Genomic DNA, 22,255 nt, shown 5'->3' on the forward strand with positions numbered 1-22,255 from the left:
GCTGCCTCTATAGCCCCGCAATCCAGTGAGCACTGGAGGGGCAGACCAGACTGAGGACAGAGCAATCAGCGGTCATATGATTATTCAGTTCTCAGGCTTAGAGCCATTGTGGGACCGATGCTACAGCAGGGAGGGTAGCATAAATCTTTGTTTTTTTTTCTTATTCTCACACTTCACCTTTAAAGACATTTTAGAAGATAATTTGCTTTCAATCGTGCAGAAACCATTTGAAGAAGGCCCTTTGACTGTGCCCCTATGTCCCCTGTGCGCCATCTTCATAAAGACATGGTTTGATAAGTTTGGTCTGGAGGAACTTGAATTCTTGACCCCAACCCTACTGAAATTAATTGGAATGCTGTTCAGGAGCTTGGTCTTCACGTTCAATATCAGTACCTAACCTCACAAATGCTCTTTTGACTCAATGGGCACAAATTCCCCTATACACACCCCAAAGTCTTTTGGAAAGCTTTCCCACAAGAATGGAGGCTGGTTTAGCTACATGGGAGAGTGGCAATGCCATATTAATTTTCTTTTTTTCTTTTTATACACAGGTTGATTAAACTCTTATTCAGAGTGAGGCTCTGTTTATATCCATATCGAGGCTTGGCCATCTACCACAATTTTGGTTTACATTCAGATTGAGGCTTGGCTCTTTGTAAAGAAGGTTTCCCTCTTTAGTTCTTTCAGGCTTGGTCCCGCTTTACTTTGAAGCAGAGGATTTGATTTGGCCATTTTTGAAAATCAGAACAAGTCTTGGATATCAGTTTTCCCCACCTACATGTAGGGTTTTTCTTTCTTAAATAAAGTATATAACTAGCGTGGTGGCGAGCGTGGCGTCCACGACCCCGATGACCTCAGATTTGACGAAATGCATAGGGAGGAGCTTAAGCTGATGACATCACCACGCACACTGGAACTAAGAAGTGGCCAGATTGAATCTCAAGAACAGTATTTTTACTATTAAGCGCTTGTAGATTTTTATCATTGTGAGTGGTTAGATTATTATTATTTTTTTTTTTTTTTAAATAAAAGGTTACATACGGTTTTAAACTATGTAATTCTTCCTGATTCTCTTTTATGTCACGGTGGACTATACTAGGTTACTGGATGTGATACCACGGTGATCTTATATGGAGATTTGGAGGTGATAATAGGTCCCCTACAGAGGATATATTAATCTACATGCTCACGTGACTCTTTTTATATAAAGGGTCCACTTGTTCCTGTAAGAGTCCTCTAAACCTATGGTGGTGGTACACTTTGGTGTTGAAAGTATATATACAAAGAAGATTTTTCTCATCACACTAGTGGATTTGGATATATTGGAACAATTATTTATGATTTTCTTTTTACATTCTATTTATTAAAATGCAATGTAAATTTATAACGCCATATTCATGCCCATGATTTTGGAATAAGATGTCCAACAAGCTCATATGGATGCGATGGTCAATTTTCCCCAAACATTTGGTCACATAATATACTTTTGGGGCACCTTGTGTTGTTGACTTTTAGTTTATTGGCTTCTTTTGCACTACAGTTTTCATTTATTAAAGCAAATCCTGCTCTTCTCACCTCTCACACACAGACAAGATCCAAGAGGAGACGACCCACAGACTGATAGTCAACGTGAGCAGGACTCGGCCTGGACAGGTGTTCATGAGGATCTTCATGAGGAAAGGATACTGAAATTTGATTTTATTGAGGGACCCTATACTTCGATAAGAGGCATCTACCAACACCTTGCTGTGGAGTAGTGCAGTCCTGGGTATTATGTAGACCCGTAAGAACATCATGATGGACAAGAAAATGTCCAGGTTGCTGAGAAAAACCATAGGTTCCTTGGAGGAGTTTGACCCTCCCTGTCCCCGACAATGCTGTTCATAGGGGAATGGATGGATGGCGCACACAGCGATTTCCAGCAAAATGCAGGCAGCTTTCTTGGCATTGACAGCAGTCCGCCAGTCCACTAGAGAGTTGTCGTTCATGAAGAGCTGGAAGCAAGATGTACAAAACATTATTCTCTTACAGTACTGTGAACTTGTGGTAAATTTTTATATGACTTTAACATATTTGTATGCTTGCTTTTCCATCATTTTCTTATTGCTTTACAGAGATTTGCAAGTTAGCCAACAGAGCAGGGGTCCCCAAACTTTCTGAACAAAGGGCTAGTTTACTGTCATTCAGACTTTGAGGGGGCCAGACTGTGGCCAATGAGAGTAGAAAATGCCCAGTGCCAATGGGAGTAAACAATGCCCCATCATTGGTGTCAATGGGAGTAAACAATGCCCCATCATTGGTGTCAGTGGGAGGAAATGTGCAATTAGACAGAGAAGGCTTGCCACTCCAGACGAGATGAGGAAGCCTGATGGAACTCGTGAGTGCCCGCCTCGGCCCACCTCCGCAATCAATATATAAAAAGAAGAAAAGGCTGCACACCACCATTCTGATCCAAAATCTTTTATTGGTACATCCTAGAGTGACACCACAAGAGCAGAGTACCCGGTAAATGCGTTTCACACTTATAAGTATAAGTTATAAGTGCCCCAACATGCCCCATTGTTGGTATTAGTGGGAGGAATAATGCCCCATTGTTGGTATCAGTGGGAGGACTAGTGCACCATCATTGGTGTCAGTGGGAGGAATAGTGCCCCATTGTTGGTATCAGTGAAAAGAATAGTGCCCCATTGTTGGTATCAGTAAGAGGACTAGTGCCCCATCATTAGTGTCAGTGGGAGGAATAATGCCCCATTGTTGGTATCAGTGAGGGGACTAGTGCCCCAGCATTGGTGTCAGTGGAAGGAATAGTGCCCTATTGTTAGTATCAGTGATAGAAATTGTGCCCTTTCCTTGGTGTCAGTGGGAGGAATAGTACCCCATCGTTGGTATCAGTGGTAGAAATTGTGCCCTTTTGTTGCTATCAGTGGGAGGAATAGTGCCCTGCAGGGGCGGACTGACCATTGAGCCACTCGGGCACTGCCCGAGGGCCCTGGGCCACTAGGGGGCCCCATCAGGGTTGCCAGCCTCAGTAAAACCAGGGACAGTATGGACCAGGGACAGCCAATAGACAGTATGGACCAAGAACACTGTGTATACTGTGTGTACATGTATGTGTATACTGTGTGATTGTATACTGTGTGTGTGTATACTATGTGGCCGTATAATCTCTGATTGCCTGGGGGCCCCATAATCTCCTATTGCCCGGGGGCCCCATGAGTTGTCAGTCCGCCCCTGGTGCCCTGCCATTGGTGTCAGTGGAGGGAACATTGCCCCAAGGGTCAGATAAATGCAAGCAAAGGGTCACATCCTGCTCCCGGGATGCAGTTTGGACACCACTGCAATAGAAGGAGCACACATTGGCTAAGTACAGTCAATGTCTCTCTGCTTAGCAATTGTTGAGATAAGGGAGTACCACACATGGAGTGCATTGATTTTAATGAGTAAGCCAGCTTACAGACTGTGAGGAGGAGCAGTAACTCCGCTGCACTGCAGAGCAGGAAGTAGAACCAGAGAATGTAATGAGCAAATATGGCTAAATGGTATAGACTATCTCCAGGGTTAGTGAGTGAATTATGATGAGTACTGTTGTCTCACTAACTGTTCATAACATATCCTGGTGATTCTGCCTCTTTGAGGGTAAGGTCACACTTGCCCCTTATCAGAAAAGCGATCTGTGGTGATTTGCTTTTCAGAGTGCGGCTAAGCAGTCTCTCAGGCGTTCAGAAGGCACTACTGCTAATTGTTTTCTGTTTTCTTTCTCTTTTTATTGCTTTTTTTCACAATAATGTCCTTCACTAGGCCAATTGACTTGAATGGGCGAGCTTGACAGATAAACTTGACATGCCCAATAAATTTCCCACAGCTGTGATGCAAAGCATTGTGGTCGTGGTATGTGACTAGCCTACGTTGACCGTATTGTAAGCTTTAGGTGCCCATTTGAATTAGGCTCGAGTCCTTTAAACATATGCAATATTCAAGCTGTGATGAAGGGGACATTTTTGAGCCCCCCTCGAAACGCGTTGTTTTATTTGATCATATGATCAATCATTAAAGCTACTTGGAAGTTTTGACTCGTCACCATTTGGTCTGGTGTTCCTGTTTGTTTTTTCACATTGTGAGTCACATTCTGGGTATCCACCTAAGGGGAGCCTTGATTCATGCCAGTCCTTTCAAGAATATATACAGCATCTCAACCCTACGGAAGGGGGATTGTTCAGACCCCCAAAACGAGTTGCTTTTTTTTTTTTTTTTTAATTATTTGATAAATGATTTAAGCTTCCTTTGACTCATTTTTGATCTGGCACTCTTAATGCCACCTTCATCTTTTTGGATTCTAACCCTTCCCCACTCCATACAAAACTAGAATAATTATTCTTTTTCAGGCTCTTTTACACTTGGGGCTCTCTGCCTCTTGAAATCTTCTCAATCAGTTTTAGTTAAAGGAAGGAAGATATGGCATTGCCCTATCAAAAGCACACACTGCAAGCCCAAAGGTGTGGCTGTCTGTACCAACCCCAGCAACCACTAAATACAATGCAGTGTTTATACCACCAGCTGTGTATGCCATGGGCCCAATCTCAATAATTCGATACAGACGGCATATGCAGAACTCAGACTGAGTGACGCATCCGTGAAAAATAATCCTCCTGCCAAAATACCTTTGTGTGCCTCAGAATCGGCTGGAATGAGTAAAAAGCGACAGTAGGGTTTGAGTCACAGGGAAGGACTGGAGCTAATGTGGAAAGGCTTCGTATGACAGATCAGGGCTGTCGGCTATATTTATATTAGAATATCACCTAGCCTAAAAGTATACTCCAAGCTAAGAGGAAATTCTACACAGTTTATCACCTGATGTGTTATATCATTTTTATATCATTTGATTATCTGCATAAAAATCTCCATTCAACAAATAAAAACATATTAGGGGTGCATCCATGATGCTCAGTTTGCAAAGCATGCTGTACATAGCAGAGCTCAGCCTACATGCTGATATACAGAGCCTTAAAAATGTATTCCTAGTTATAGTCAGGTTGAAAAAAAGACACAAGTCCATCTAGTTTAACCATAAAAAAAAAAAAAAATTATCACATAATCCCATATACCCAATCCTATACCCACAGTTGATCCAGAGGAAGGTGAAAAAAACACCAGAAAAGCATGGTCCAATTTGCTACAGCAGGGAAAAAATTCCTTCCTGATCCCAGAGAGGCAATCGGATATTCCCTGGATCAACTTTACCTGTATATTTTAGTACCCAGTTACCGTATATACTCGAGTATAAGCCGAGTTTTTCAGCACATTTTTTTGTGCTGAAAATGCCCCCCTCGGCTTATACTCGAGTCCAACACTTTTCTGCAGCGGAGAATGACATTTTCCGAACTGAATTTGGGGCCCCGTATCTCGGGGCCACTTGGTGCTAGGAACCCCAAATTTGGTGCGCAAACCCAGTGGAGCTAGCACTACAACATATCCAAAGCTGGGGTTCCTAGCACCAAGTGGCCCCAAGATACGCGGCCCCAAAATTGGTTCGGAAAATGTCATTCTCTGCTGCAGAAAAGTGCTTGACATTTTCTGTTCCACTGGGTTTGCACACCAAATTTGGGGGTTCCTAGCACCAAGTGGCCCCGAGATACAGGGCCCCAAAGTCGGTCAACTGTGTCCATCTGCAGCAATGTAATTTTCGGGACCCTTTGGCCCCAAATTTTGGCTGCAGCTAGGGGGCATCTAGGAACCCTTAACTACTGAGTTTGAAGTTCGGGGGACCTATGGCTGCAAATTGGCATAGTGAGGCTGCAAATGGGCACAGTGAGACATGCAAATGGGCATTGTTGACCCTCTTTTTCACTTACAGTAGCTGCGCATTTCTCACCCTAGGCTTATACTCGGGTCAATAAATTTTCCCAGTTTTTTGTGGTAAAATTAGGTGCCTCGGCTTATATTCGGGTTGGCTTATACTTGAGTATATACAGTATATTATGTACATTTAGGAAAGAATCTAGGCCTTTCTTAAAGCAATCTACTGAGCTGGCCAGAACCACCTCTGGAAGGAGTCTATGCCACATTTTCACAGCTCTTACTATGAAGAAACCTTTCCGTATTTGGAGATGAACTCTCTTCCTCTAGACGTAAAGAGTGCCCCCTTGTCCTCAGTGTTGACTGTAAAGTGAATAACTCAACACCAAGTTCACTATATGGACCCCTTATATATTTATACATGGTGATCATATTCCCCCTTAATCTCCTCTTTTCAAGACAGAATAAATTCAGTTCCTCTAATCTTTCCTCATAGCTGAGCTCCCCCATGCCTCTTATCAGTTTGGTTGCTCTTCTCTGCACTTTCTCCAGTTCCCCGATATCCTTTTTGAGAACTGGAGCCCAAAACTGAACTGCATATTCCAGATGAGGTCTTACTAATGATTTGTACAGGGGGGCAAAATTCTATCTCTCTCTCCGTCCATACCTCTCTTAATACAAGAAAGGACTTTGCTCGCTTTGGAAACTGCAGCTTTGCATTGCATGTTATTATTGAGCTTATGATCTACCAAAACCCCCAGATCCTTCTCCACTATGGATTCCCCCAGTTGTACTCCCACTAGTATGTATGATGCATGCATATTCTTAGCCCCCAAGTGCATAACTTTATATTATTCATACCCCTTGACATTTTCCACATTTTGTTATGTTACAACCAAAAACATAAATGTATTTTATTGGGAATAACCAACACAAAATGGCACATAATTGTGAAGCAGAAGGAAAATGATAAATGGTTTTCAAACTTTTTTACAAATAAATATCTGAATAGTGTGGTGTGCATTTGTATTCAGACCTCTTTACTCTGATACCTCTAACTAAAAATTTAGTGGGACCAATTGCCTTCAGAAGTCACCCAATTAGTAAGTAGAGTCCACACGTGTGTAATTTAATCTCAGTATAAATACAGCTGTTCAGTGAAGCCCTCAGAGGATTGTTAGAGAACCTTAGTGAACAAACAGCATCATGAAGGCCAAGGAACACACCAGATAGGTCAGGGATAAAATTGTGGAGGAGTTTAAAGCAGGGATAGGTTATAAAAAAATATCTCAAGCTATGAGCATCTCATGGAGCACTGTTCAATCCATCATCCAAAAATGGAAAGAGTTTGGCACAACTGCAAACCTACCAAGACATGGCCGTCCACCTAAACTGAGAGGCCGGGCAAAGAGAGCATTAATTGGCTCACCTGGACAGCTCAGGTGGGAGAATCTGTCCACTTGACAACTATTAGTTATGCACTCCACAAATCTGCCTTTATGGAAGAGTGGCAAGAAGAAAGCCATAAGAAGTCCCATTTGCAATTTGTGAGAAGTCATGTGGAGGACACAGCAAATATGTGGAAGAAGGTGAACTGGTTAGATGACACCAAAATGGAACTTTTTGGCCTAAAAGTAAAACGCTATGTGTGCCAGAAAACTAACACTGCACATCACCCTGAACACACCATCCCCACCGTGAAACAAGGTGGTGGCAGCATCATGTTGTGGGGATGCTTTTCTTCGGCAGGGACAGGGAAGCTGGTCAGAGTTGATGGGAAGATGGATGGAGCCAAATACAGGGCAATCTTAGAAGAAAACCTGATAGAGTCTGCAAAAGACTTGAGATTAGGGTGGAGGTTCACCTTCCAGCAGGACAACCACCCTAAATATACAGCCAGAGCTACAATAGAATGGTTTAGATCAAAGCATATTCATGTGTTAGAATGGCCCAGTCAAAGTCCAGACCTCAATCCATTTGAGAATCTGTGGCAAAAGACTTGAAAATTGCTGTTTACAGACACTCTCCATCCAATCTGGCGGAGCTTGAGTATTTTGCAAAGAAGAATGGGCAAAAATATCACTCTAGATCAGGGATAGGCAACCTCGGCCCTCCAGCTGTTTTGAAACTACAAGTCTAATGAGACATTGCAAGACCCTGACAATCACAGGCATGACTCCTAGAGGCAGAGGCATAATGGGATTTGTAGTTTCACCACAGTAAGAGGGCCGAGGTTGCCTACCCCTGCTCTAGGTACACAAAGCTGGTAGAGACATCCCAAAAAGACTTGCAGCTGTAATTGCAGTGAAAGGCGGTTCTACAAAGTATTGACTCAGGGGGGCTGAATACAAATACAGGCCACACTTTTCACATATTTATTTGTAAACAAATGTTGAAAATCATTTATCATTTTTCTTCCACTTCACAACTATGTGCCACTTTGTGTTGGTCTATCACATAAAAACCCAATAAAATACATTTATGTTTTTGGTCGTAACATGACAAAATGTAGAAAATTTCAAGGGGTATGAATACTTTTTCAAGGCACTGTATGTGCAGCTAATTGCCTACCATTAAAATCCACTATCAAGTCTGTAGAAGAATTGGTCATGTAGCCAAGGCCTCAAAGGTGCACCTTGGGAAGGTTGCATCACCAGTGCTCTGCAGGGAAATCTTGCAGTAAAACATGATCTCTAAAAGAGCATGCGCAAGATCTGGTGCAGACTTCATTAGTGGGGCGGCCAGAGAACGAGAAAGAAAAAGCTGGCCTCAGATGGCGGCACAGGTTGCAGAGGAGTGGGTGGACAGACCAGAGGGACTGACTGAAGACAAGACTAAAGCCTCGTACACACGATCGGATTTTCCGACGGGAAATGTGTGATGACAGACTGTTGGTGGAAAATATGACCATTTGTACGCTCCATTGGACAATTGTTGTTGGATTTTCCGCGGACAAATGTTGGACGGCAGGTTTATAAATTTTCCGCTGACAAATGTGTGTTGTCGGATTTTCCGAGCGTGTGTATACAAGTCCGTCGGACAAAAGTCCAAAGTACAAACACGCATGCTCGGAAGCAAGGACGAGGCCAGAAGCGGTCGGTCTTGTAAACTAGCATTCATAATGGAGAATTAACATTCGTGACGCGGCAAATTATGAAATCTCGAAATGCAGCGCACAATTCTCTTCTTGTTTAATGGGATAATAATGAAGCTGCTTTGCTGGTGATACTGATGGACTTATTGCAAACTAATTTTCAAAGGCTTTTTTTTTCTAGTGATATCAAGAATAATATTATTATGCTTTTTTTTTTTTGGGCAAGTTACCACAACACCATTATCCCGTAGTTTATAAGATCAAAGATACAACTATGTTGGTGTCCCTTGTTAATTTTACATTGTATTTTTTTAAATATAACTGCCTACTCCCAAACTGTCATTTGAACACATAGCCAAGTATTATTCTACACAATTGTTTTATTGTGCATTAAAAAAGAAAACAAATAAAATTAGACATGCTATCTGCCAATGGAACTTAACCAAAAAGTGCATTCTATGCATCCAAAAATATAGAAAATATAACTAATCAATTCGTTATTATTCAACCAAAAAAAAAAAAAGTTTAATGCATGTGTCCTGCTTCTGCTTCTTAATATAGGGGGTCAACAATGCCAAGAGTTGGTGAAAGCAGGGGTCCGTCATCCGGAGATAATTCCGAAAATCATCCGGAATTATTCTCCTGGAGCTCCCGCAGCAAAGGCATATGACATAATTGGTCACCATTAATAAAGCAACCAATTTTTGGTCCAAGAACTCCTCCTTCTCCTGTTTCTGGACTGGACTTGGGTCAAAGCAATAACTCCAAGGCCAATAATAAATAACACAATGGGGAAGATTTACTAAAACTGGAGCACTCAGAATCTGGTGAAGCTGTGTATGGTAGCCAATCAGCTTCTAACCTTAACCTGTTCAATTAGACTTTTGCAATAAAACCTGGAAGCGGATTGGTTTCTGTTCAAAGTTGCACCAGATTTTGCACTCTCCTGCTTTAGTAAATAATGCCCAATATCTCCTCCAATTCCGCAACATGTCTGGTTGATGAACGGCTTCAGAAACGAACTGAAAAGCGCTAAATGAAAAGCACTAAATAAAAAGCGCAAAATGAAAAGCGTGAATCAGCACTCACCAAACTTCTACGAAATTAGCAGAAGGAGCCCAAACGGTGGCGCTAAAGAGCTGAAAAACCACTACATTCCTTGTTGTTTGTATGCAAGACAAAATCCAGGCACGCACCTTTGGACAAAAGTCTGAGGTTTTCCGATCGTGTGTACAAGGCTTAAGGCGATATATACGGTACGTGAAAGTTATTTTACTTGTTTCCATTTGCACACTTTAATGCAGTGGTCATCAACCCTGTCCTCAGGGCCCACTAACAGGCCAGGTTTGCAAGATAACTGAAATACATCACAGGTGATCTCATTTGCTGCTCAGTGATTGCAGTATTCTAGTCTGCATCTCCCCAAGGTAATACATAAAACCTGGCCTGTTAGTGGGCCCTGAGGACAAGGTTGATGACCATTGTTTTAATGTATTTCACCAAAATGGCGTTTCTCCCAATTTCCCTGAAATCTCCGGAAATCTGCAGAGATTTTCGGGAAATGAAGACTCTTAATATAACTCATCTCTATAACAGCAGAGTGTCAGGAAAAGGCATGGAACTGCATCCCATAGCTGATTATTCAGCATCTTTGTATCTAGAAGTGGATGGCTGGCAGCAGTCTGTGCTCCACCTTCAATACACACACATTCTACCAATGGATTACTCACATCCGGCTGTAAAGTGACTGGAAGCTGCAGAATTAGTAAGAAGCAGTGACAGGCAAAAACATGCAGAAATTCCTCATACAAGAGAACCTGTCACAATACAAACATTCTTCATCAATACTGCATGAACATGTTTAATCTGTGTATACTTTGAATTTTTTTTATGTTTTTATGATAGCCTTTATGTATACCTGCTTTTAATTTATATACAGCTTAATATGTCTTGCTGTGGTTGTCATGGGTAATTGTGGGACTGCGCAATAAAAAGGCATCTTGTCCCGATCTGCAGCTCCTACATACAGTGCCTTGCAAAAGTATTCACCCCCCTTGGCCTTTTACCTATTTTGTTACATTACAGCCTTTAGTTCAATGTTTTTTTAATCTGAATTATATGTGATGGATCAGAACACAATAGTCTAAGTTGGTGAAGGAAAATTAGAAAAATATATACATAAAACTATTTTTCAGAAATAAACAACTGATAATTGGCATGTGCGTATGTATTCGCCCCCTTTGTTATGAAGCCCATAAAAAGCTCTGGTGGAACCAATTACCATCAGAAGTCACATAATTAGTGAAATGATGTCCACCTGTGTGGAATCTAAGTGTCACATGATCTATCATTACATAGACACACCTTTCTGAAAGGCCCCAGAGGCTGCAACACCTAAGCAAGAGGCACCACTAACCAAACACTGCCATGAAGACCAAGGAACTCTCCAAACAAGTAAGGGACAATGTTGTTGAGAAGTACAAGTCAGGGTTAGGTTATAAAAAATATCCAAATCTTTGATGATCCCTAGGAGCGCCATCAAATCTATCATAACCAAATGGAAAGAACATGGCACAACAGCAAACCTGCCAAGAGACGGCCGCACACCAAAACTCACAGACCGGGCAAGGAGGGCATTAATCAGAGAGGCAGCACAGAGACCTAAGGTAACCCTGGAGGAGCTGCAGAGTTCCACAGCAGAGACTGGAGTATCTGTACATAGGACGACAATAAGCCGTATGTTCCATAGTATTGGGCTTTATGGCAGAGTGGCCAGAAGAAAGACATTACTTTCAGCAAAAAACAAAATGTCACGTTTTGAGTTTGCGAAAAGGCATGTGGGAGACTCCCAAAATGTATGGAGGAAGGTGCTCTGGTCTCATGAGACTAAAATGGAACTTTTTGGCCATCAAAGAAAACGCTATGTCTGGCGCAAACCCAACACATCACATCACCCAAAGAACACCATCCCCACCGTGAAACATGGTGGTGGCAGCATCATGCTGTGGGGGTGTTTTTTTATCAGTCAGGACTGGGAAACTGGTCAGAGTTGAGGGAAAAATGGATGGTGCTAAATACAGGGATATTCTTGAGCAAAATCTGTACCACTCTGTGTGTGATCTGAGGCTAGGATGGAGGTTCACCTTCCAGCAGGACAATGACCCCAAATACACTGCTAAAGCAACACTTGAATGGTTTAAGGGGAAACATGTAAATGTTTGGAATGGCCTAGACAAAGCCCAAACCTCAATCCAATAGAAAATCTGTGGTCAGACTTAAAGATTGCTGTTCACAAGCGCAAACCTTCCAACCTGAAGGAGCTGGAGCAGTTTTGCAAGGAGGAATGAGCAAAAATCCCAGTGGTAAGATGTGGCAAGCTCATAGAGACTTATCCAAAGCGACTTGGAGCTGTGATAGCCGCAAAAGGTGGTTCTACAAAGTATTGACTTTAGGGGGGTGAATAGTTATGCACATTAACTTTTTCTGCTATTTTATCCTATTTGTTGTTTGCTTCACAATAAAAAAAAAAAACATCTTCAAAGTTGTGAGCATGTTCTGTAAATTCAATGATGCAAATCCTCAAACAATCCATGTTAATTTCAAGTTGTGAGGCAACAAAACACGAAAAATGAAAAGGGGGGTGAATACTTTTGCAAGGCACTGTATATATGTATATAAGGGGTTTTCTGTTCCAACCTGACTGTGTCACAGTGCATAAAGCCAGCTCCATAAATACATGGGTTGATAAGTCTAGTGGAGGAACTTGAGTGCCCTACACAGATTCCTGACCTCAACCCTACTAATCACCTTTGAGGTGGACCCGGAATGTCAGCTGTGATCCAGGTCTTCTCCAACATACAGTGGTCATAAAATATCTACACACCCCTGTTAAAATGTCAGGTTTCTGTGATGTAAAAAAAAATGAGACAAAGATAAATCATTTCAGAACTTTTTCCACCTTTAACCGCTTGCCGACCAGCCACAGTATGTATATACTGCGGTAGGTCAGCTCTCCTATGCAAACTGATGTACCCGTACGTCGGTTCATGCAAGTTAAAATTGCTGTCTCTCATGCACGCTGCACGCTGTGGGGGCGCGCCCGCGGGTCCCGCCGACTTGATGTCCGACCACCCGCATTTGCGATGAGGAGAGGTAGAACGAGGATCTGCCAATGTAAACAAGGCAGATGACCGTTCTGACAGATGACAACTCTGAGATCTGCTGCTCCTAGTGATCAGGAACAGCGATCTCTTTGTTGTACCAGACAGCCCAGCCCCCACACAGTTAGAACACACCCAGGGAACACAGTTAACCCCTTGATTGCCCCCCCCCTAGTGTTAACCCCTTCCCTGCCAGTGTCATAATTTATACATTGATCAGTGCATTTTTATAGCACTGATCAATGTAATAATGTCATTGGTCCTCAAAAAGTGTCATTTGGAGTCAGATTCGTCTGCCGCAATGTCGCAGTCCTGCAAATAATCACAGATCGCCGCCATTACCAGTAAAAACATTAAAAAAAAATAAAATTCCATAAATCTTATCGCCTATTTTGAAGACGCTATAACTTTTGCGCAGAGCAATCAATATACGCTAATTGCGATTTTTTTTTTTTACCAAAAATATGTAGCAGAATACATATTGGCCTAAAATGATGAATAAATTTGTTTTTTTATATTTTTTTTTGGATATGTATTATAACACAAAGTAAAAAATATTGTTTTTTTTTTCTTCAAAATTGTCACACTTTTTTTGTTTATAGCGCAAAAAAATTGTGGGAAAAAAGGACATAAATTCTGTTTGGGTACAGTGTCGCACGCCCGCACAATTGTCAGTTAAAGCGACGCAGTGCCGTATCGCAAAATAATGGCCTGGTCGTTAAGGGGGTAAAACCTTCCGAAGCCGAAGTGCTTAATGTAACCTATAAACTGTACAACTCAGTTGAACAACAAACTGAAATCTTTTAGGTGGAGGGAAGTAAAAAGAAAAAAACTTATGTAGCACTGTCCCCGTAGGGCTTGCTCTTTGGTTACCTGCAGCTGGCTGCTAATAATTCCCACTTAGTGGCTGAGGGTTTCCCACTTGGTTGCTAGGGGTTCCCATTTGGTTGCTAGGGGTTCCCATTTGTCCCACCCTTACTCCCGCTTGCTCATTACTCAATGACCAGTCCAGGGTATTTGTGATTTTGTATTCTTTTTGGAACTTGGATGGGAGAAGGGATGAGTGGGATACTCCAACTGGAACTATTCACAATGGATAAGGACAACTCTCACTTGACCTCACTGGATTACTTGCTGAAGCAGTCACACTGCTATGACCATACAGCCAGATGTATGGAAGGATTAAGTCTTCTTGCTCTCACTAGCAGCAGACTTGATACATTACATTATCTTCAGGATACTCCCTATTATCCCCTTTTCTAACACCCGTCCACCGACTCTTCTAGCTGAAGGGGGCGGCCCTCACTCGACAGCTCTGCGGGACCTCTGGGTTCAGGTTCTCCCTCTCTTGGCCCCTGGGTCGACCACCCAGCGCCGCACAACTGCCTCCGTAGAGGAGAGGGCAGCCGCCACTCTCCCTCCTGGGCTCTGTACCCCGGCTCAACAACTCTGAGCACATGTACTCTGGCCTTATATACAGTATCCCAACATGCAATGCAGCACTTTTCCTCTGCTAATTGTCAGGGCTGTAACAAAGCCTGTGCACTCAATTGTCAGGTCCCCTTCCACTGTCCAATATGGTAGGTCAGTGTATGTCAGGAAGGTAGGTCAGTGTGTGTCAGGTAGGTTGGTCAGTGTGTGTATGTCAGGTAGGTAGGTCAGTGTATGTCAGGTTGGTAGGTCAGTGTATGTCAGGAAGGTAGGTCAGTGTGTGTCAGGTAGGTTGGTCAGTGTGTGTATGTCAGGTAGGTAGGTCAGTGTATGTCAGGTTGGTAGGTCAGTGTATGTCAGGTAGGTAGGTCAGTGTATGTCAGGTAGGTAGGTCAGTGTATGTCAGGTAGGTAGGTCAGTGTATGTCAGGTAGGTAGGTCAATGTAGGTCAATGTGTCAGGCAGGTGAGTTTAGTGGTCAGCGTTGATGGGCACCGGTAAGCCAGGCAGCAACCAGCAAGTGAGCTTACCCCCCCGCCACACAACCCCACCACCCAGCCAAAAAAACACTACCACTACCGCCGCCGCCACAACGGTGCCGGCCTTGGACTTCGGGCTGAAGCCCCTGGTCTTTTGAACTCCCCTGCTCTTGACCACTGCACTCTGTATGCTGAGCTGTATATAACATACTCCTGACCGCTGCACTCTACAGGGCTTTGCATAGTGAATATAAGACATGCTATATTTAAATTTGATCTATCACAGTTTTTGAAATATCAACGAACAACACCTATAAAGTGGATCTCACCCATTCCTCCACAGTCTATTAACCTCCGGGTGAAAGCGTCCATCACAAGGTAAATATGAAGCCTTGACTCGCGGCCAATTCATTAAGTGCTTGGATCACCGTACACAAATATACCGAGCTAAACATTTGTTGCGTCATCCAAACATAATAGGACACATCATTATTCATATCCTGAATGCGGTCCTTGAACCACTGAGACCGAAAAGGCACAATGTAACAATAAAAGCGACCTTCTTGCCAAAAACAACCATCCGAGAACTCTCCCGTCCTTGCCTCGGGGTAGAAGTAGAGAAACACTCTAATTGACTTATTTTTCCTCTCGGTGGTAACGTGTTACAAATTGCTTTTCCTACCGGAGGAACAGGTCAATGGTGTGAACACCGGCGCTCTCTTCCTTCAATGAATTAAACTGTAATTATGATAAGTCTGCACATTAGTGGGAAAAGGAGGCCGAGGACTCCCCGTGCCAAGTCTGTGTCAACTTGTGCAATAAAAGCTCTGGTATTAAAGGAAAACGGTCCTATGGGAACCATGGAGGCTTCCATGGCTGACTTCTAAAATTGGAAATGCTGGTGTCTTGGCTGTCCTACTGACTTTTTTGGCACGATACTTTGCTTTACAGACCCGGAACAAGCATGAAGATAAGGCCTTCTTTTGTCACCTGCCTTCGTTTCCTTTTGTCAGCAACTCAAACTACTAAAGCAAAGGGGGGGGGGGGGGGGGGGGTGCGTAAAAGCCAGGCAACTGACATTTTGCAAGCTCAGCTATGGCAGCCTTAATGCTTTAATAATGCCAATTTTATCTTAACCCCTTTGCGCCTGAGGTTAAAACAAATGTTAATGCCTAAGCACAATTTTGCAACTTTGACATGTGTTAGTAAAACCGTACATATCATCGCAACTACTTTGTGCATCCAGGTGGATTATACCGCGTTTATTTCAGGGCAAATTGGGCTTTCATTTGGTGGTAAATGGTAATGGATATCTCCTGATTTTTTTTATTAGTAAAGGAAAACTGGTCTAAAATAGTAAAACAAATAATTTTTAAAAAAAATAGCTGTATATTTCTTGCTACTACTATAACCTTCCAGCAAAGAACAACCCAAAATAAATTTTCCTGCTCCTTACGGTCGCAGCGATACCACATATGTGTATGTTAGTTGTCAATTGTACCCGTAGTACAGCCCAGGAACAATAGTGCGCATTTTGTTTTGTTTTTTATCCTACATAAAACACACAAAGACTGCTTTCACACTGGGGCGGGCGTTGACGGTAAAACATAATTTTAGCGCCGCTATTCGGCCGCGCTTTTAACCCCCGCTAGCGGCCGAATAAAGGGTTAAATGAGCCCGTGTAGCGCCGCTGCCGAGGCGCTTCGGCAGCAGTGCCCATTCATTTCAATGGGCAGGAGCGGGGGAGGAGCGGTGTATACACCGCCCCCCCCAAAAATGCTGCTTGCAGGACATTTTTTAACGTCCAGCCAGCGCACCGCCCCAGTGTGAAAGCACTCGGGCTCTCACACTGGGACTGCAGGGGAGGTGTTTTTTCAGGCGCTTTACAGGTGCTATTTTTAGCCCAAAAGCACCGGTGTAAAAGTAGTCTAATACTAAATTTAAATTAAGAAAAAAAAAAATCCTGTCTGGAAAAAAATACTGACCCTGACCTTGACCTTTGACCATGACCTTGACCTTTGACCCTGACCTTGACCCGAACACTAACCCTGGAACTGACCTAGATCGAACCTTGATCTAGGTATGTTGTTTTGTATTTATATTATTATTATTATTTTATTTTAATTTTTTTACAAACACTGTTGTTTTTTTTTCTCTGCAAAGAAAGAAATAGATCTGATGTATCACTCTCCTCCATTCACAGAGAGAGAAAACACGGGGGAGGGCTTCACAGTGACTGATCACTGTGGTAGCCAATCAGAGGCTATCACAGCAATCAGGTGACCCGGAATCGAATGTTCTGGGTCCTGATTGTTAGTGAAAATTCCCTTTCCTTTTCGATCTGCAGCGCTGCAATTTTCTGTAAAATGCAATATGGCTACCTAGAGGTGTCCTGTACACAGATGGTGTATAGAACACATCACCTTAAATGTAATTTCCTGCTAGTGTGATTGGATCACTGATTTTCCCAGAAGTTTGCAAGATACAAGTTAGATTTTGGGCATCCCCTGCAACAAAAATGTCACTTTTTGGTGAGATGTTCACAAAGGGAAATCACATCTAATGCAGACCTTGCCACTTTCCTCATTTGAACCCTGCAAGTGCAGCAGCTGATTGATAATTATAAAGTCACTCCCATTAGAGACACTATGCACATTGACACAGACAAGCAAACAGCGATTTTTCTCAGAATAACAAAAGGTCGGAATCTGCAACAAAGTTTGTTAAAATCCCTGCAATGTACATAGCCGAGCTCGCACGCAGAAGCGAACGCATACGTAAGTCGGTGTTCAAACCACACATGTGAGGTATCGCTGCGATCGTTAGAGCGAGAGCAATAATTCTAGCCCCTCCTCTGTAACTCAAAACTGGTAACCTGTAGAAATTAAAAAAAAAAACTTCACCTATGGAGATTTTTAAGGGTCAAAGTTTGTCGCCATTTCACGAGTGGGCGCAATTTCGAAGCATGACATGTTGGGTAACAATTTACTCAGCATAACATCATCTTTCACAATATAACAACGAATTGGGCTAACTTTACTGCTGTCCTATTTTTTAATTTAAAAAAGTGTAATTTTTCCAAAAAAAGTGCGCTTGTAAGACCGCTGCGCAAATACAGTGTGACATAAAGTATTGCAACCACCGCCATTTTATTATCTAGGGTGTCTGAAAAAGAAATACAATGTTTGGGGGTTCTAAGTAAATTTCTAGCAAAAAAACTGATTTTAATTTGAAAACATCAAGTCTGAAAAATAGGCCCAGTCCTTAAGTGGTTAAATCACAGAAATAGATAGGAAGCATTGACAAACAACCTCCATTTTCATATTATTTTTTATACTTTTCTGTTACAGCAATTGTGCCTGGAGTCTAAAGCCTCGTACACACAGTTAGATTTTCCGACGGGAATTGTGTGATGACAGGCTGTTGGCGGAAAATCCGACCGTTTGTACGCTCCATCAGACAATTGTTGTTGGATTTTCTGCGGACAAATGTTGGATGGCAGGTTTTAAAATTTTCCGCGGACAAATGTCTGTTGTCAGATTTTCCGAGCGTGTGTACACAAGTCCGTCGGACAAAAGTTCAAAGTACAAACACGCATGTTCGGAAGCAAGGACGAGCCAGAAGCGGTCGGTCTTGTAAACTAGCGTTCATAATGGAGAATTAAGATTTGTGACGCAGCAAATTATGAAATCTCCAAATGCAGCGTACAATTCTCTTCTTCTTTAATGGGATAATAATGAAGCTGCTTTTCTGGTGATACTGATGGAGTTATTGCAAACTAATTTTCAAAGGCTTTTTTTTTCTAGTGATATCAAGAATAATATTATTATGTTTTTTTTTTTATTTGGGCAAGTTACCACAACACCATTATCCTGTAGTTTTTAAGATCAAATATGTTGGTGTCCCTTGTCAATTTTACATTGTATTTTTTAAAATGTAACTGCCTACTCCCAAACTGTCATTTGAAGTAAAACACATAGCCAAGTATTATTCTACACATTTTTTTTATTGTGCATTAAAAAAAGAAAACAAATAAAATTAGACATGCTATCTGCCAATAGAACTTAACCAAAAAGTGCATTCTATGCATCCAAAAATATAGAAAATATACCAAATCAAATCATTATTCAACCAAAAAATAAAATAAATTGCATGTGTCCTGCTTCTTAATATAGGGGGTCAACAATGCCAAGAGTTGGTGAAGGCAGGGGTCCGTCATCCAGAGATAATTCCGAAAATCATCCGGATTATTCTCCTGGAGCTCCCGCAGCAAAGGTATATGACATAATTGGTCACGATTAAAAAAGCAACCAATTTATGGTCCAAGAAATCCTCCTCCTCCTGTTCCTGGACTGGACTTGGGTCAAAGCAGTAACTCCAAGGCCAATAATAAATAACACGTTATCTCCTCTGATTCCGCAACATGGCTGGTTGATGAACGGGCGTTCGGAAATGAACTGAAAAGCACGAAATGAAAAGTGCAAACTGAAAAGCGCAAAATGAAAAGCGCAAATCAACACTCACCAAACTTCTACTAACACGAAATTAGCAGAAGGAGCCCAAAAGGGTGTCGCTAAAGAGCTGAAAAACCACGTAGTACGTCACTACGCTCGTGTTTGTTGGCCGACAATTCCTCGCCGTTTGCATGCAAGACAAAATCCAGACACACGCCTTCGGACAAAAGTCAGAGGTTTTGCCTGCGGAAAATCCAATTGTGTGTACGAAGCTTAACAAGCATGGTCAATGGTCATACTCGCCCCCTCTCTTCCCCTCCAATACAAGTCTATGTAAGGACACGTGCTGAGGGGTGTGGCTGTTACTCAGCTATGCCAGCACAGAGCACTGAGAGGACAGGAAGCAACATTTTAATTGAGACAAAAATGTATATTAAGGAAGTTATTAGTAAAAACGAGCACACATCATCACATGATACTACTATTACTGATCTACTACTAGTCAGTACATTACAACTTGGTGAGAAATTAGAGCGTGACTCTAGTGAAGGACACATTGCTTCTTGGTGATGTATTATCTATCCTACCTATTACATTTTAGGAGTTTGAAGTAGAACTAAAAGCCAGACGTGTTCTTAAAATACTGAATGTTGGTACCTGGATCTCCTTGACGTGGAAGGTGATGATGAGGATAAGGAGAACTATGGTGGAGATGGTTATGCTGCATTTCATCAGGAACAGGTAGACAAACCACTGGAAGAAAAACACAAGAGTCAGAGAAAAAAATAAAATAAAACGTAAGACAGATGATAGGAATACAAAATATTACAAAGTATGATACTGACAGCCTATAAATGAGCCTGCTGGGTCCTCACTGACTTTTTATTTAACTTTTAGATCAGTGACCCCCAAACTGCGGCCCGGGGGCCAGATGCAGCCCTTTGCTTGCTTTTATCCGGCCCTTGGGGCATTTTTTATCCCACTGACACCAATGATGGGACACTATTCCTCCCACTGACACCAATGATGGGACACTATTCATCCCACTGACACCAATGATGGGACACTCTTCCTCCCACTGACACCAATGATGGGGCACTATTCCTCCCACAGACACTAATGATGGGGCCCACTGACACCAATGATGGGGCACTATTCCTCCCACTGACACCAATGATGGGACACTATTCCTTCCACTGACACCAATGATGGGACACTATTCCTTCCACTGACACCAATGATGGGACACTATTCCTCCCACTGACACCAATGATGGGGCACTATTCCTCCCACAGACACTAATGATGGGGCACTATTCATCACACTGACACCAATGATGGGACACTATTCCTCCCACTGACACCAATGATGGGACACTATTCCTCCCACTGACACCAATGATGGGACACTATTCCTCCCACTGACACCAATGATGGGGCCCACTGACACCAATGATGGGACACTATTCCTCCCACTGACACCAATGATGGGACACTATTCCTCCCACTGACACCAATGATGGGGCACTATTCCTCCCACAGACACTAATGATGGGGCCCACTGACACCAATGATGGGGCACTATTCCTGCCACTGACACCAATGATGAGACACTTTTCCTCCAAATAATAGCAATGTTGAGGCATTATTCATCCCACTGACACCAATGATGGGACACTATTCCTTCTACTGACACCAATGATGGGGCACTATTCCTCCTACTGACACCAATGATGGGGTACTATTCCTCTCCCTGATACCAATGATGGGGCACTATTCCTTCTACTGACAACAATGATGGGGTACTATTCCTTCTAATGACACCAATGATGGGGCATCACTTCTCCCAATGACACCAATGATGGGGCACTATTCCTTCTAATGACACCAATGATGGGGCATCACTTCTCCCAATGACACCAATGATGGGGCACCACTTCTCCCAATGACACCAATGATGGGGCACTATTCTTTCTACTGACACTAATGATGGGGCACTATTCTTTCAAAAAATAGCAATGATGGGGCACTATTTCTCCCACTGACACCAATAATGGGGCACTTTTCCTCCAAATGATACCAATGATGGGAATCAATAAAACAGACATTTTAAAAAGTTGACCCCGGTGGCCATTATGATCCTAATCTCTGCCAGTACAGTAGCTCTGTGTTATGTTTCCAATGATATTGATTAGATGGAGACATTCCTCGCTGTGACAGCAAACATAGCCGGGTGTTTTCTGAAAGAGAAGTTTGGAAGTCCTTCACCCCGGACTGTTCGCTCCGTCCTTCCTCCTCTCACTATAACAAGCAGTTTTTGTTTTTGGGACCATCTTACACCCCTTTGCAGCTCTCTACCAGATTAAAAATGTAAATTTAATGAGGTCATAGACATTACAGAAGATGAAAACCATAATAACAGGGGTCAATTTATAAAACATAATTTGCTGTAGGAATGTCTCAAGTATTTGTGCAGCTGACATGAATAATCACCGTAATTTGTCTAATGTGTTTATTTCCTAAGATTGGGGCATTTCAGGAAAATACCACATTATGGCCATCAGATGGAGCTGATGATCATAGCTAGAGTTGGGTGAATGGTTTGGCCCAGTTATGAGTTTGGGCCGAATATTGTTTGTTCGCCCAGTTCAGAGAACACCTGAATTTACAAGACACCCGTGCTGCACCCTGTTGTGAACCCAAAAGGCTGCTGGCGGCGAAGGGGGGGGGGGGGTTCCTGCCAAAACTAGCTGCTTCCACCCAAAAAAAAATCCAAATATGGCAGAGGAGGGGGAAGTAGGAGGAAGATCGTATCTTCGCCTTTTGGGTAAAGTTCCTCTTTAAAT

At 42.6% G+C, this 22,255-nt stretch overlaps 1 protein-coding gene across 2 annotated transcripts in view; it reads right to left on the reverse strand.

The window, feature by feature from the left end:
- Nucleotides 1-22,255, reverse strand: part of KCNN4 (potassium calcium-activated channel subfamily N member 4) — a 126,558-nt gene that overhangs the window by 22,728 nt on the left and 81,575 nt on the right. Inside the window, exons 2-3 of one of the 2 annotated variants that reach the window (XM_073601914.1) lie at nucleotides 20,068-20,163; nucleotides 1,576-1,994 (exon numbers count right to left, since the gene is read on the reverse strand). In XM_073601914.1, the coding sequence (XP_073458015.1) occupies nucleotides 1,576-1,994; nucleotides 20,068-20,163 (515 nt within the window). The remainder of the gene's footprint in view (nucleotides 1-1,575; nucleotides 1,995-20,067; nucleotides 20,164-22,255) is intronic. The other variant, XM_073601915.1, reaches the window with a different exon arrangement.

This window comes from Aquarana catesbeiana, linkage group LG10 (assembly GCF_042186555.1).
Source record: "Aquarana catesbeiana isolate 2022-GZ linkage group LG10, ASM4218655v1, whole genome shotgun sequence".
Classification (NCBI taxonomy): domain Eukaryota; kingdom Metazoa; phylum Chordata; class Amphibia; order Anura; family Ranidae; genus Aquarana; species Aquarana catesbeiana.